The sequence below is a fragment of the Myotis davidii genome, unplaced genomic scaffold, assembly GCF_000327345.1.
Source record: "Myotis davidii unplaced genomic scaffold, ASM32734v1 scaffold79, whole genome shotgun sequence".
Taxonomy (NCBI): Eukaryota; Metazoa; Chordata; class Mammalia; order Chiroptera; family Vespertilionidae; genus Myotis; species Myotis davidii.
Window position 1 is genome coordinate 6940867 of NW_006294339.1, and position 15516 is coordinate 6956382.

Sequence of the window (15516 nt, forward strand, 5' to 3'; positions counted from 1 at the left end):
TCCAGTCAACCTCAGGAAATTATTTTTTTTAGCTTCCTCTCCCTAGTGTCCAGGCATAGAAAAGACACTTAATATTTGCTGGAATTTGAGCTGTTAGATATGTTGCAAACACGTATGTATAGATAATATATATTAAAAGATTTCAGGTGTCTAGAAGTGATTTGATGTTAGACGGGAAGATTGGCACATAATAATAGTACTAATAATTGCTACTATTTATTGAGCATGTACCATACATACATCAGGCACTGTGCTACATATCTTAGTTACATAATCTCAGTTAATCTTTCAGAGAACACTAGGAGATGGTAGCCTTTCACTTTAAGAGAAAAAGCACCTGTCAGCAATCTGCACTTCTTCTTCCATGTGTAGTGTTGATAAAGCCAATGAGAGAGCCAGTTACTATTGCCATATGAGCACTTTCCTACACTATGAACTTTCTCATCATCTTAGAGCATATGAGGTTTGTCTAAAGTGGAATTGAGTTCTTTATGTTAAGAAGACTGAAGGGGACAAGCCCATTATTGCTTATCTTTTTCTTCCCAAATTTACCAGCCCCCATTGTAATATAACTAACTAAATAAATCATGCAGGACTCCTGTACAGGAGCTCCCAGCAAAGTCTAAAGATCAAAGTTGAAAGAGGATAGATATTGAGCTCCCGCCCAGATCCCTGGGACACTGTGACTGTGGACACAGCCACCACATTTATCCTGGAGGAGTGGCTCTTTTAAGAAATAGGACTGAAGGTAAGCTCATCACCTCCAGAGGTTTGTTGTCTTTGGAAACAGTGTTATTACTATTAGGGGGAAAGAAGGAGAAAAAAATAATAAGGGAACAACCCCTCAATGATTGGTTTTCAATGCAGTATTTGTAGCGTTGACCCCCCTTCTTAGAATTGCTGAAATAGTTTTGCAAAGAATAGCCTCCGTGTCCAGGTCTCTCTCCCTTTTTCACGCTGCATTTGAGCAGCTTGCACATTGGCTGAAGAATCAGCCATGAGGTCTGTGGTTTCCTGTGCACATTTCCAATAATATTTATACAGGCTCTTACTTAATGAACCGTATAAATATTTATCGTAAGAACCATCTTTTGATGATGATGAATAGGGGCTAGAAATCAGTCCAGTTTACGCTGGGGACTTGGACAGGAGGCTTTGCTGCCCTTTGAAGCATCGTGTGGGCTGAGAAGTTAGGGATGGCTCAGGACTTGTGGGCAGCACAGCTTGAGTTTCTCTCCAGTATTTTTCTTTCTCTTGGTCTCCACCATCCATGTCCTTACTGCTCTCTGCCTGACCACTCTCTCCATATCCCCATCAGCTTTTCTTTTTAGAATATTCATCTTTGCCTAAAAAGAATGAGATGGAACCATTCATAAATTGGGCTTCGGAGCCTCAACCTCCAATCCCAGCTCCTCTGCTTCTGTGCTCAGTGACCTTCAACAGCTTTACTGCAGAGAACTTCAGTCTCCTTTACTGGAGAGTGGGCTCATGGTGCTCATCTCACATGGTTGTCAGAAAGATGGCATGCAATCACATGGGTGATTTTCAGAGCAGAGCTTACTATGTGCTCGTTGTTGCTGCATTTGTTGGAGAAGTGATCAAAGGACTTGGTTTTTAACTTTAGGTTGGTGTTGTGGAAAGAGCCCTAAGACTTACCCTAAGAAACTAGGGTTCGAATATGGGTGCTGCTGTTTACTGCTTGTGTGACTTGGGGCACATTTCCCCGTTCCACTGAGGTGTCAAATGGGCACAGATTCACCAACGTGATTGGGTTTTAATCAGAAGAGGTTCACACGTGTGAAAGTGCCACACACACAGCAGGGCCTTAATCCTTTAAAAACATTTAGAAAAGGAAATAATGTTTTCCATCTTGCAGTGACTTTATCTTTTGAGCCCCAGAGGCACTGGGATACAGTTTGGAGTCCAGGACACCCGGCAGATGGGTCTTATGACCCAGGAACAAAGGGCACAGAGCGAGCGGGAAGGCAAGGAAAACCCTTTGGCAGAGTTTGTGTAACTCCCAGGGTTGAGTTTCAGGGAAGCTGCCCAAAGGCTTGAACCTCTCTGCCTCCCTGCTTTCAGGGTCCAGGTCTGGAAACAATCAACAGAGATCACTTAAAACTATAAAATGGAAAACGTGGTGAACCCAAAATATTTAATTAGGATCTATTTCTTAGAAAAACATGAACTGGGAGGTGTGAGCGAGCCATGCTGGGAAGGTAAGAGCCCTTGTTCCTGTGGGTTTGACTCTTCCTGACTGATCCTTGGTAATACAGTCTAGAAATGATGGTTTGCCAGAGAGAGGCAGCGTGGCGTGGGGAGGGGTCCGTCTCTGAAGGTGGACAGCTGAGTTCTGATTTGGCCTATCTGAGACAAAGTAGGCAGGGCCCCCCAGCAGAGCCCTTGGCCATTTGCTAAATGGAGGGGTATCAGACGGGGTAGCATCCTGAGAAAACGGTAGGGACTGTGGAGACAGATTGAATTGATCGCTGTCAACTCAGTGACTTACTAGTTACATGACATACTGGAGTAAATTACTTTCCCTGTCCACGACTCACTTTCCTTATCTGATTATGTTCAGGGGTTAGTGTCAGAGTAAAGGGGGAATGCATAAAAAAACCCCCACAAAACTGGGTATCAGACTTGGGATCTCTGTATATATTCATATATATGTCACTGAAAGTGTATTGAGGACGGTGTGTTCAACTCCCCTGTGAAAATTGCAATAAGGTGTTCCACAGGCAATTTCTGAAAATCTCATCATTTTTCTTTGAAGGGCAGGCATTAGGAGAGAGTTCACGTTCAGTTCAGTATGTGAGTGAGTTCAATAAGTCCTCAATGCAAACAAGATGAATTTTGGAGGATTCCCATGGCAGATATTAATAGGTGCCAACCATGGTCATAGAAATAGCTCAAAAACGTTACCATGGAATATATATTTTATGATTTACACAGATCCTGAGGAAAATCGCCCCAGTAAATTAGTTGTCTTAATATTGTTGTACTTTTTTTTTTAATTTGTTTTATGGAATTGTTTGATTTTTTTGTAGAATATTTTCAGAATAAATTCCAATTTTAGAATAGTTAAAAAAAAGTGGTGATGTAAACAAACTGCTTAGCACAGCATCAGACCCACAGTTAACAAGGCACCTTTGATTATTTCCCTAAGGACAGGTGTTAAAGGTATCCACTGAGTCTCACAGTGACTTGTTGGGTTCCTGCTGTGCCAGGCACTGGGCTAAGGGGACAGCCCTGATCCCAGCAGCAGTGGAGCGAACTGGTTAATGAACCAGGCGAGGTGAGGGCTCCCCTGAAGGGTGGGCTCTTTCTCTTTCCTGTTTAGCAAAGAGATGGGATCCGCCTCCTTGGATTTTACTGGAAATAAACCAGGCTGTCTGGATGGTGGGTGGTAAGATGGTGTACTCCCTGCAGAGGAAGAGAGAGTCAAAGGCCCAGGCGTGAGGACATGGGCCACCCCCCTGGGCGGGATCTCGCTTGTGTTTGGGGTTGGCAGGAGTGAAGACACGTCTGGATGGTGGCTAACCAGGTCTGTGTCAGCAAGAATGTTTGTATCGATGCTTCATTTTCTGTTGATTCCTTGTTTCTCCCTTAAGTGCTTAGAGTAGTCTTTGGAATGTTCTAGCCAAGGGCAGAGAGGTGTTGATATGCTAAGATCAGTATTAGGGAGCAGCACCCCAGGGCCCTTCACAGTGGAGGCTGTGGGAAGCTGAGAGAAGGAAGCCCAAGTGAAGTAAGATGTGTGTGTGTGAGGGCAGTGGGGAGGTGGGCCAGCTAGCTTGGCCAGCCTTTGTCCTTTTCGAAGATAAAGACGCTGAGGAAGCTCTGAACTGGGGCACTGTCCTATTGTGTCCATCATTGAATCCTGAGTTCTGAGCAGGGTGCCTGACACAGTCCCTGTTTCTTCAAATCTCAGATATCATTCATTGCAAGATGCATCTTTATTTCTTTTACCACTAAGAAAGAAAAAATGCTACCAATTAATTGTATGATGCCATTGATCGTCAGATTCACTCTGATTTTGCAGAAGATAAATGTGAAAAAAAATGAGTGTCCAGGAATTAATAAAATGTAGCTATAAGCATCCAATAAATATTTGTAAATGGATGAATGAAGCACATGGGGATTAGAATCAAGACAAAACACTACTGCATTTCAATACAATTTAGGAATGCAAACTGTATTAAAACATGAATTTATTCATCCTTGTCTTCTATTGATTCACTAATTTAATCATTCATTCAGAAAACATTTATTGGAAACGGATTATGTACCAGACACTGTGCTAGGAGCTGGCAATATGGAAATCAATGTTCCCCTTTTCAGGTTCAGGCCACTAAGGGAGATGGACAGAGAAATAAAAAAAGTCACAATTCTGAGTTGGTAAGTCTCCACAGAAAGTAGGGACACAGTGCCCTGGTGGCTCCAAGGGACAGAGAAAAGCAAGGAGGTCTTCCCTGAAGAGGTGATGATGGAGTGGGATCTTAAAGTGTGGGTCTGTGGTCACCAGACAGAAGGAGGAAAGAATTAGGGACGAGCAGGTCTGAAGTGATGGGCAGTCGGGCAGCAGTGGGATGCACTTGGGAACCTATGAGGAGTTTTGGGATGTCTTGAGCTGGGTGTGAGAATGGGCAGGGCAGGGTTGGACACAGCTGGACAGCAGGCAGAGAGAAGCTCCTGGAAGCCTGAGATGTGATGCGGTGGGGTTCGGGCTGTGTATCAGCCCTAAGCCAAAGGTTGCCAACCTTCCGGAGTCCTGAGGGAAGGAGGGGGACGGGGCCATGGTGATCTCTGCTTCATGGTGATCTCTGAGTAGCTCTACTTTGACCTGTTTCATTTAAATTTTCTGAGACGTGGCTTGAAGAAACAATATCACTGTTGAATGAATGAAGGAAATGCATGGTGTGAACACTGGTGCTGCTGGTCCTTTGGGACTCCTGGAGGGTTGTGAGGGAGAGAAGGTGAGGAAGCAGTGGGCTGGAGCCTGAGAGTTGTTCTCTGAGGCTCCGATAAAGGTAGCAAATGTTCTTACTACAGCTTCCCCATTTTCCTCCTCACCTGCCAGCCAGCCAGCCAACCAGACAGCCAGCCAGCCAGCGGGGGCAGGCACCGCTGGGAAATCACTGCGATGAAGTCAGAAGCAGTCGCTTTTAATGAAGCTGTTTTTGTCTGGAATAAATATCCAGGAAGCAGTAACCACACATCTGCCGGCTGGCTTCGTTTTAGTGTCCCCCAGTGTGATGTTGCCAGGAAGCGTTACCTTTTTGAAGGGGAAGGGGCACAGACCGCTGCTGCCCTTGTTGAAATGGGACTCTGGGTGCTAGGACCGCCCCGAGCTCACCTGGGGAGCTGTCGCAGAGTAACCAGCGCGGCTGTCCTGGGGCAGGGGGTGGGGTGGACTTGTTCCAGTTCTTTGAAAGCCAAATATGGACCATGAAAGCCTCTCTGAGATTTCTGTCCTGTGGGCTGATCTGGCCAAAGGGATTTGGAGGGGCAATGAAAGTGAAGGCATTCCGGAGTCCTCTGGTCAGATTGCCTTGTAACTCACAAGGGGCCTGTAAGGAAAACAGATTCTCTGACAGATTCCTGATCCTGTCTTCCGCGAGGCTGCTTCCCAATTCCCAGTCTCTTCATTACGGGGTCGCAGGAGGTTTGCCTCTTCTTCAAACCTGTACTGCCAGCTGTTAGAAACACAGGAAAGAGCAGAGACTCAGGAGCTCCCAGACCTGGGCTACGGGTCCGGGCTGCCCCTGAGGGCTGCTGGCTACATTCCTTAACTTCTCAGAGACCTATTTCCCCATCAGGATAATGTGCGTGGTCATAATAATGTACATTTATTGTTCTTAAGCATGTGGTCTTAGCATTAAGAGAAAAGTTACGTACCTCTTGGAGTCTCACCTTGATCACCTGTAACATAGAGATTTAAATAGACTGATCTTGGCCCAGCCAGTGTATCTCAGTGGTTGAGCGTTGACCAGGAGGTTCAATTACGGTTAGGGCACATGCCAGGATTGTGGGCTCGATCCTCAGTAGGGGACGTGCAGGAGACACCCAATCAGTGATTCTTTCCCATCATTGATGTTTCTATATCTCTCTCTCTCCCTCTTCCTTCTTCTCTCTGAAATCAATAAAAAACAAAACACATTTAAAATATAATCACCTTGGAGAATCCTAGTGTGGAGTAGAGGGGAGGTTTGTGCTTTTCACAGTGCTTGGCACATAGCAGATGCTCAGATAATTATTTAAATGACTGATTGACTGTGTAGATGAAGTTCCTATTCAGTATCATGGCCACTGTCCTTATTTTGACAAATTCAGCAAGAATCCTATATAATAAAGAGGTAATATGCAAATTGACCATCATGCCATAACACCATCCCAAGATGGTGGCACGTACAGTGGGGGCAGGGCTGGCGGCTGCTCTGTGCAGTCCTGAGGCAGGGCATCAGGATGGCACTCCAGTACTTGTGGCCATCCTGTGGCTTTCCAGCCATGTGGGGCAGGACTCTGGGACTCGGGGCAGTCCCATGGCACGGTAGGGCGGGGTTGGGGGGAGAGGGAGGGTCCTGGGTCTCATGCGATTTCGCTCCACAGTTCACTAGTAAATGCATATCTGTTACCTCCATATTCTCAATTCTCCTATAATCCTTTACTTACCTTTATAGCATTTTTCACTTGATATCATGACTTTGCTTAAATAATCATACAGTTCATAAATGTTTCATGTCTGACCCCCTCCCAAGCATGGAAATTCCGTGTCTGTGGTGATGCCTGTCTTGTTTACTCACCACCTAGCTCATGCCTGTTACCATACTGTTAGCACTCAACATTTTTGGGGGTGAATAAGTAGTAGAAGACCACCAGTTCATTAGCTGCACCCCTTTCATTTCCACTTTCCAGAGGTCTTGTGTCTGACTTTGCAGAACCGCTTGGTCTTCATGTGGTTTTGCCTTTGACCCCTGTAGGCCGAGGGAACGCAATGCCTGGTGGAGATCAGGAACCGGGGCGCTACTACGTGGGTGTGGATGTCGGGACAGGCAGCGTCCGTGCAGCTCTGGTGGACCAGAGGGGCACCCTTTTGGCTTTTGCGGATCAGGCGATTAACAAGTGGGAGCCTCAGTTCAACCATCATGAGCAGTCCTCTGAGGACATCTGGGCCGCGTGCTGCATTGTCACAAAGGTAAGACCATAGTTGCAGTGCTCTCTCCTCGCATGTGCTTCCCTGATCCTACCTGCTGAGTGTGTGCTGTGTGTCCACCTGGCGCCAGGGACAGTGTTGGTGTAACTTCAGACACAGGCCTGGCCTTGCAGGAGCTGATAGTCTAGCAGTGACAGAGACCAACAGGCAGCCGAAACAGGACATGATAGGTGGTGAGAGTGAAGTGACTGTGGCTGGTGCTGAGGAAAGGGTTACCTCTGAGGGGCTTAAAGTAGACAGGCCAGAGGATAGGAACATGCAGGCATAGCATGGTCAGGTGTGACATAAGGTGGAAGAGGTCACTGATAATCATCGCTAACGTCTGTGCTTCATGTATCTAACATATAGCCTTCCTTGCCATTAAGGAAATTGCCAATGTGGTACAAAACATGTTAACAAGGATTATGTAGTTGAATCTTCACAAGGAGGCTGGACTGTAACCTACACACTCTGATTCCAGCACTGCACCCTTAGTCAGTGGACTGACCTGCCTTCCAAGTGGACAAGTGAAGGGAACCTCATTTTGGTCAGAGGGAACAGCATGTGCAAAGGCACTGTGGCATGAGAATGCAGTGTGTTTTGAGAAAGCAAGGAAGTTGGTCAAGTGAGGAGCAACTCAGTTGTGCTAGGCCAGTGGTCGGCAAACTGCGGCTCATGAGCCACGTGCGGCTCTTTGCTGCCTTGAGTGTGGTTCTTCCACAAAATACCGACTTCTGTGCATGGGCCACGAAGTTTCAATCGCACTGTACATGTGCGCCCGCACGTGTTATTTTGTGAAAGAGCCACACTCCAGGGGCCAAAGAGCTGCATGTGGCTCGCGAGCCGCAGTTTGCCGACTACTGTGCTAGGCAGATGTTCGCCTTGCGGGCCTTGATTGGAGTCAGCTTGCTGGCTTGGGGAAGGAAGTGATGCTGGCCAATACTTGTTCATTTTTAGTTTCACTTGACTATTCAGTTTTATATCCTGGTGATCAGAAACAGATTCTTTTCTCCTTATTTTTCAGAGGGAAAAATGAAGTCCTGGGTCCTCTCTTCTCCTCCTAGTTTAGTTCCTTAAATATTCATGAAGGGCTTGGCAATTTACAGATGGACAATTCACCATTCTATCCATATTGATCAGTCTGTTTAAACTTTAATGAGCCCTGGGCTCCTGTTAGTGCCCCCGGAGAAGATGGCAGAGAGAGGAGGTGGGGGTGGTCGGCACTGGAGCAGTATAGGAATAAAAGAAGGCATATCTTCTCTTCTGCCTGTTTAATTTTCCCACTCCTTCCCCCTCAGCCCCATCTTGGTGAGAATCTTCTACTTATTGCCCTTGGGCCTCCTTTGTTCTTCTAACATATAGCCTTCCTTGCCATTAAGGAAATTGTCAAGAAGAAACTATAATCCCCCGATGAAAAGCTACTTTAAAAAAGGTCTGCTCTAAGTACAGCATGGTTTAATGGCAGATTTTAATCATCTCCCAGTGGCGGCCAACTCACAATGTGTGGGCCCCGTACCCACATGAGTGCTGTGGGCATTGGTCCTCAGAGAGGCTCTCTCGCTGCAGCAAATCTGGATGGAGCTGCTCCCCTCCTTAAGGAGAGAGGCATCTGTATATTAGCAGCAACCACAGAGCACCGATTCTGGAGCCAGACTGCCTGTATCGTCGTCCCAATTCCAACATTTATTAGCTTGTCATCTTGAACAAGCTACGTAAGGTTTCTTGCAGGAATTTCCTAATCTGTAAAATGGGAATGGTCGTTGTACCTCTCTCTTGAGGTCTGCGGTGAGGATGCAATGAGCTGATACATAGGCACTGCCATCGCAGTGCCTGGAAATGAGTGAGCACTTTGTTTCCTGTGGCAATGAGGATGAGGAGAAATGAGGGGAATGGATTTGTAAGACAAAATGTATTTAAAAGTCAAAGTCAGTTAGGGAGGCACCTCATAGGAACAGTCACTATCCCCCACCTGGTTAGGGTTTTTTCTATGTAAGATGTTGAGAAGCACTGGGCGAGGGCAGAGTGCACCATAAAATCCATTTTGACTTGGTGACTGTTTTCTCAAGGATGTTAGAAAGTTAAGAGCTTGAAAGCAGTTGCACTACGTCCTTCTCCCTAAGCTGTTCACTTGTTTTTCCCCATAGTCAAGTTAATAAAACAACAACAATACTAACAATAGGACGGTGATGATGATAATGGCAGTTAACATTTCTTGGGCACTAACTAGGTTCCAGGTACGATGCTATCATCCTCTTCCAGGTATCTTATAAGGGAAGCTTAGGTCCATTTTGAGTTTATTTTTGTATATGGTGTAAGTTGGTGATCTAGTTTCATTTTCTTGCATATATCTGTCCAATTTTCCCAACACCATTTATTGAAGAGACTATCTTGGCTCCATTGTATGTTCTTGCCTCCTTTGTCAAATATTAATTGAGCATATTGGTTTGGGCCAGGGTTTTTTCTATGTAAGATGTTGAGAAGCACTGGGCGAGGGCAGAGTGCACCATAAAATCCATTTTGACTTGGTGACTGTTTTCTCAAGGATGTTAGAAAGTTAAGAGCTTGAAAGCAGTTGCACTACGTCCTTCTCCCTAAGCTGTTCACTTGTTTTTCCCCATAGTCAAGTTAATAAAACAACAACAATACTAACAATAGGACGGTGATGATGATAATGGCAGTTAACATTTCTTGGGCACTAACTAGGTTCCAGGTACGATGCTATCATCCTCTTCCAGGTATCTTATAAGGGAAGCTTAGGTATCACTTCATTTTATCTGTACGATAGCCTCTCTCTTTTTTTTAAATATCCTCACTGAGGATATTTTTTCATTGATTTTTTTAGAGAGGGCGGAAGGGAGGGGGAGAGACGGAGAGAGAGAGAGAAACGTTGATGTGAGAGAGACACATCAATTGGTTGCCTCCTGCACATGCCCCTACCTGGGGCGGGGGATCAAGCCTGCAACCCAGGTACATGCCCTTGACTGGAATCGAAGCCAAGATCCTTCAGTTGCTCTATCCACTGAACAAAACCAGCTAGGGCTGTACGACAACCTCTTGATGTAGTTTTTATTAATCTCTGTTTTGGAGCAGGAAGAAATGAACTTTGATGAGGTTACGTAACTAGCCCAAGTTCACATGACTAATATGCACCCCACCCCTACCCTCTGCCCTTTGCCTTTCTTTCCAGCCTCCTCTCATTCTGCTAGGAAATGTATGAAGCCACCTGAAGTATTTTGAATTAGCCACTCACTGTGTGGGGAATCTTGAGCTTCCTGTGATTGTTGTACTAACTACATTGAATTATGAGTGCCTTTGCCTGGCTGTCTGCTCATGCGGAATATGCGTGCACCTCGAGCAGGGGTGATCTCCTGTTTATCTGTATTTCTCCAGAGTTCCTCACTTGTAAGATGTTCAGTTCATATTTGTTGAGTTTACCAGTGAATGCAATGTCTCTGTTTTCATGATCTGGAATGTTCTTCTCTCACCTCCTATACCTGCCCAACTCCTTGGTATCTTACAAGGTGAGTTTAAGTCTTGCTTCCTCCTGGGAGCCTTCCTAGATGACTCCTGACCAGTTCTTCCCTCGCTTGTCAACCTCAGAGGAAAGAGAGGGTGAGAAGGCCCGCTGCCTCAGAGCCCACCACCTTCACGTGTCTCGTTACCTGGCCCTTATCAGATTGCATTGAAGTTGGTGACTTGTTTGGTCTCTTTTAAACCATGAGCTGAGCTCCTGGAGAGAATTGTCCTTGTATCCCTAGCACAGGGGTGAGGAACCTTTTTCTGCCAAGGGCCATGTGGATATTTATAACATCATTGGTGGGCCATACAAAATAATCAACTTAAAAATTAGCCTGCTATATTTGGTCAAACATTTCAGCAATTCACCCCTGAAGCCTTGGCAGGGCCAGATCAAATGATTTCTCCACCCGGCCCTAGCATCCAACACATGGCCCAGCACAGATGTGCTCAATAAATGGTTGTTGAATTAGTGTTACTTAGAGTTAAAAACAGACAATTACAAAAACATTCTGGTGTCCCTCATCATAACTCTGTGAGATGGATTGCCATTCTTCTTATTTGATACTTGAAGATAGTGAGGCTCTGAAACTAACAAGTATTAGAGACAGGACCAGACCCCTAGTGAGATGGCTCCAGATCCTTTTCTCTCTTCTCCACTGAGATTGAACAAACCAGCCAGGGCTATTTATAATTTTTTTTTAAATTAACAGTTGACATGTAATATTACATTAGTTTCAGGTGCAAAACATAGTTATTAGACATTTATGTACCTTATAAAGTGCTCACCCCAATAAGTCTAGTATCCATGTGATACTATACATAGTTATTCCAATATTATTGACTACTAGAGGTCCACTGCACGAAATTCATGCAAGGGGCTTGGCCCTTGCAGCCCCAGCTTTGTCCGGAAGGTCGTCCGGATGGTTGTTCTGCTGTTTGGTCTAATTAGCATATTAGCTCCTTATTATGTTGGATATTACTTATGCTCTACTTATATCCCTGTGACTATTTTTATAACTGATAGTTTGTACCTCTTAATTCCTTTCACCTTTTCACCCATCTCCCTAACCCATATTCATATCCATTTGATTATCACACAAGTTGGATAGGGAAGGGGTTGTTGTTCCCATTTTACCTCTGAAAAGAAAAACTGATACTCAGAGGCTTAACTGACTTCCCCTAAGTCACCCAGGGCAGGCAATAGGTGATGCGCCTGAAGTCAGATTGGATAATTCTGTGTAGCTCTCCACATCTCTCCATTCCCAACACAACATACCTTCACCTTTTGTCTAGACTCGTGGGAGAACCTAACCCATTTCCTCATGTATGCCTTTTCCCTTCCAGTCCATTCTTATTCTTGGAGGTGGATGATTCTTCTTTTTATTTTTTCAAGGTGCTAACCTGATCATGTTACTCTTTTGCTTACGACTCTTCAATACCATTTGGATAGAACTGAAATTCCTTAATATGGCCTTTGGCCCCTCATGGTTTGGTTTCACCCTCCTTTTCTGTCTCCTCCCATGATGCCTCTCTCAGCTCTGAATCCCAGCCACTCTCTCCTGCCACGTCCTCAGCATGCGGTGCTCCCTCCAGCCTCGGGACTCTCACACACGTGCTTTCTTCTCCCCGCCCACTGCTCATCCTTAGATCCACACTATCAAATGCAGTACTCACTAGCCACGTGTGGCTACTTGAGTTCATTACAATGAAATACAGTTTATTTGTTTATTTATTTATTTATTTAAAATGCAATTTAAAATTCGGTGTCTCGTTTGCACTAGCCATGTTTCAAGTGCTCAGTAGCTATTTGGCTGGTGGCTACTATGTTAAACACACAAAGCAGACCCTTTCCCATTGCAGAGAGTTCCGTGGGCTGTGCTGCACGGCCTTTCAGTCTGGAAGTCGGTCTTCAAGGAAGGAACCTTTCCTTGCCCAATATCACTCCAGATTGAGTCCTGTTCTATTTGCAGAATGTTTTCACAGTATCTTATACTTTTCCTTTCTAGAACTTTACACGGTTGATGAATCATTCACTCTGATTAATATCAAATAATAAAATCATTGCCTAATCAAATAAAACAACAAAATAAATAATAAAGCCATTCATTTTGGGGGTTAATATCTATCTTCCCTACCAGATCTTATGTTTCAGGAGGGCAGACCTATCGTTTGCTCACCCAGCTCCTAACATACAGTAGACTCAGGGAGTGTAAGGAAATGAGTGATTAAAGAAATTGGGACCTTTCTACTCCCAATCAGTGGAGAAAATTTGAGGAAGGATGTAGGGCTAAGTGTGACTCTGGGGAACTCTTAAGAGAGGACGTTCAGAACCGCAGAATAGCGTGGGCAGAAGTGTGAGATGGTGATGTCAAGGAGCCAGTCCTGGAGCAGATGGGCTCCATTAGGAGGAAGAAGGGAGACTGGAAGTGATGGTAGGGGCCCACCTCGCTAGCCGGTTCTGAGGCCCATAAGGGAGCTTTTCCAGAATCATCCAGAGTTTCAGAGTGACCCACAGCAGATTCGAGATGGCTTGCAGGGGACAGGCACTACATTCATGGTTGCCAGTTAGAGGCAGCATGATTCTTCTAATGAAGTTCTGGGGCTGAGTCCTTTGAACTGTCAGCTCTGGGGGCCTGTGTCCTGCATGCTGGCGTGCACATAGTAATACCTGCTTTACAATGAATGGCGGGATTAGAATGTTGGTGGAGGAATAAGTAAGAGGAGGAGGATTGAGAGACTTTGGAAGAAAGATCTAACAGGATTTGGTGACAGTGGAGAGGAACGAGGTAGAGGCAGTTTCAGAGTTTCTGTTCTTGGAAGAATGTTGGTGTCACAGGCATAAAAGGCAGTGTTTGGCCTATATTTCCCCACCTTATCTTCAAGGGACAACACCACACCTCAGCTAGGATGCTGTATAGGTGATGGTCCACGATTGGCTTGATCCATTTTCTGAGTCCCTAGAGGAGATTTTGTCAGACCGAGAGCCCCCAGGGGCCTCACAGGTAACAGCCACACAAGCTGCATTAGCCTCATTGCCTTTCCCACCTCTGGGCCTTCCTTTGCACTGGCTGTTTCCTTCCTGGAAGACTTTCTCCAGATTTCCAAACGGTCAACTCCTCAGGTCCTTCCAGTGTTTCCTCAAATCTCACCTTCTCAGCAGCCACCGCTTCCTTCTCGAGCATTCCTGATCCCCGACGTATCACTTTCTTGTATACTATACATACACTATATAGTTTACTTGGTTTATTAGCTATTATCTATCCCTATTAAAATATAATCCCCAAAAGAACACGGAATTAAAAAAAAATATAATTTGCTTTCCATTGTTTCCCAAGTACCCAGAGGAGTTCACAGCCTGACCCTAGAAGGGGCCTGATTATATTTACCGATTGACGGCATGAGTAATTGAATTGTGTAGGCAACAGAGAGTGATGGGCCTGAGGGAACCAGGGGTCAGGGATTGCATAACCCCACACATGCCCCCAGAGCTGACAAAGGCATTCCCATCAAGATTTAAAAGAACACAGGACCAGCCACATAGAACTCTATTGCAAGCTGGATTCTGTCTGTGGGCCCCAGGCTTTGACCCAAATAGAGCTCAAGATAAAACCAGGTATGCCTCTGACCTTCCAGCTCTTTCTTTGGAAACCTCTGTCTCCCCACCAATATGGCAGAGCCTGCTGATCTAAAACACATGCAGGGTTGAACTGGTTCCCACAGTCAGAACAAAGCGATGCACAACCCCTTCTCCAAATATTTGTTTGCTGCCCCATAGCTACGAGTTGACAGTTGCTAGACATGGACCAGGTTACCAAACCAAGTTGCCGTAATCTCCTTCTCTGGAAATTCTTTAGAAGAGCAATGTGCTTTCTCTCTAGCCAGGGAAATTCCCTTGATGCCAAGACATTGGGGCGAGTTTACTAGACTGCTTTCTTCTTCCATTAATAACAGCGTAGAAAAGAATCCTCAGGTCAGCAGGTCAAGTCCCAGGGGCCCTCTGGGTAGTGTGACCCTGACAGCCTTGATTCTGGGATGTTGTAGATGGAGGTGGGGTTGTAGGGTGGGGTGGTCCCACTCTTGGGTAAGCATGATCATCGTGCATTTCCATATAAGACTGGGGAAATAAGAGTGGCTGCCCAACAAATCAGATGTAAATGCATGTCACAATTCTTCCAATTCCTGGTGATAGGTTTCTGTTTTAGAGATGGAGACACGGAACCTTGGTGACTGAAAGGCCTCGATTAGAATGTGGAACTCTTCAGAGGGGATTCATAAAATAGATTGAAGAGAGTGCTTTCTTTGCTCCTACTGGAAGCTTACTCCCACTATGATTCTTAGGAAGATTTGAGTTTATCCAGTGTTTTTGATCACCATCCCTTTGCCTATCAGTTATATATGTGCTTACATGACACAAAAGCATACTATAGTCTATAGTAAAAGCCTAAGTGACCGTTAAGGCGGAATGACCAGAATGACTGGTCGCTATGATACACGCTGACCACCAGGGGGCAGACACTCAATGCAGGAGCTGCCCCCTGGTGGTCAGTGCACTTCCACAGTGGGAGCGCCACTCAGCACAGTGTCAGGAGCCTCTTCCACCTCCGCTGCAGCGCTAAGGAGCAGCGAGCTGAGCAGTGAGGAGCGAGCAGGTGGGAGGTAAGGAGTCAGGGATCCTGGACTGCAAGAGGGCACAGGCCAGGCTGAGGGGGACCCGCCCCTCCCCCAATGCCCCCAGTTCACGAATTTTATGCCTCTAGTTTATACATAAAAATGATTCCATCGAACATTTGGTTAATGAGGCA

General features: G+C 45.6%; 1 protein-coding gene across 5 annotated transcripts in view; it reads left to right on the top strand.

Annotated features, from left to right (window-relative positions):
- The window catches only part of FGGY (FGGY carbohydrate kinase domain containing), a 408675-nt gene that overhangs the window by 17263 nt on the left and 375896 nt on the right, over positions 1–15516 (top strand). For 4 of the 5 annotated variants that reach the window (XM_006768373.2, XM_015566976.1, XM_006768371.2 and 1 more), the window contains exon 2: positions 6984–7198. In XM_006768373.2, the coding sequence (XP_006768436.1) occupies positions 6998–7198 (201 nt within the window). In that variant the 5' untranslated portion in view covers positions 6984–6997. Of the gene's footprint in view, positions 1–653; positions 749–6983; positions 7199–15516 lie in introns of those variants that run through there. The other variant, XM_006768372.2, reaches the window with a different exon arrangement.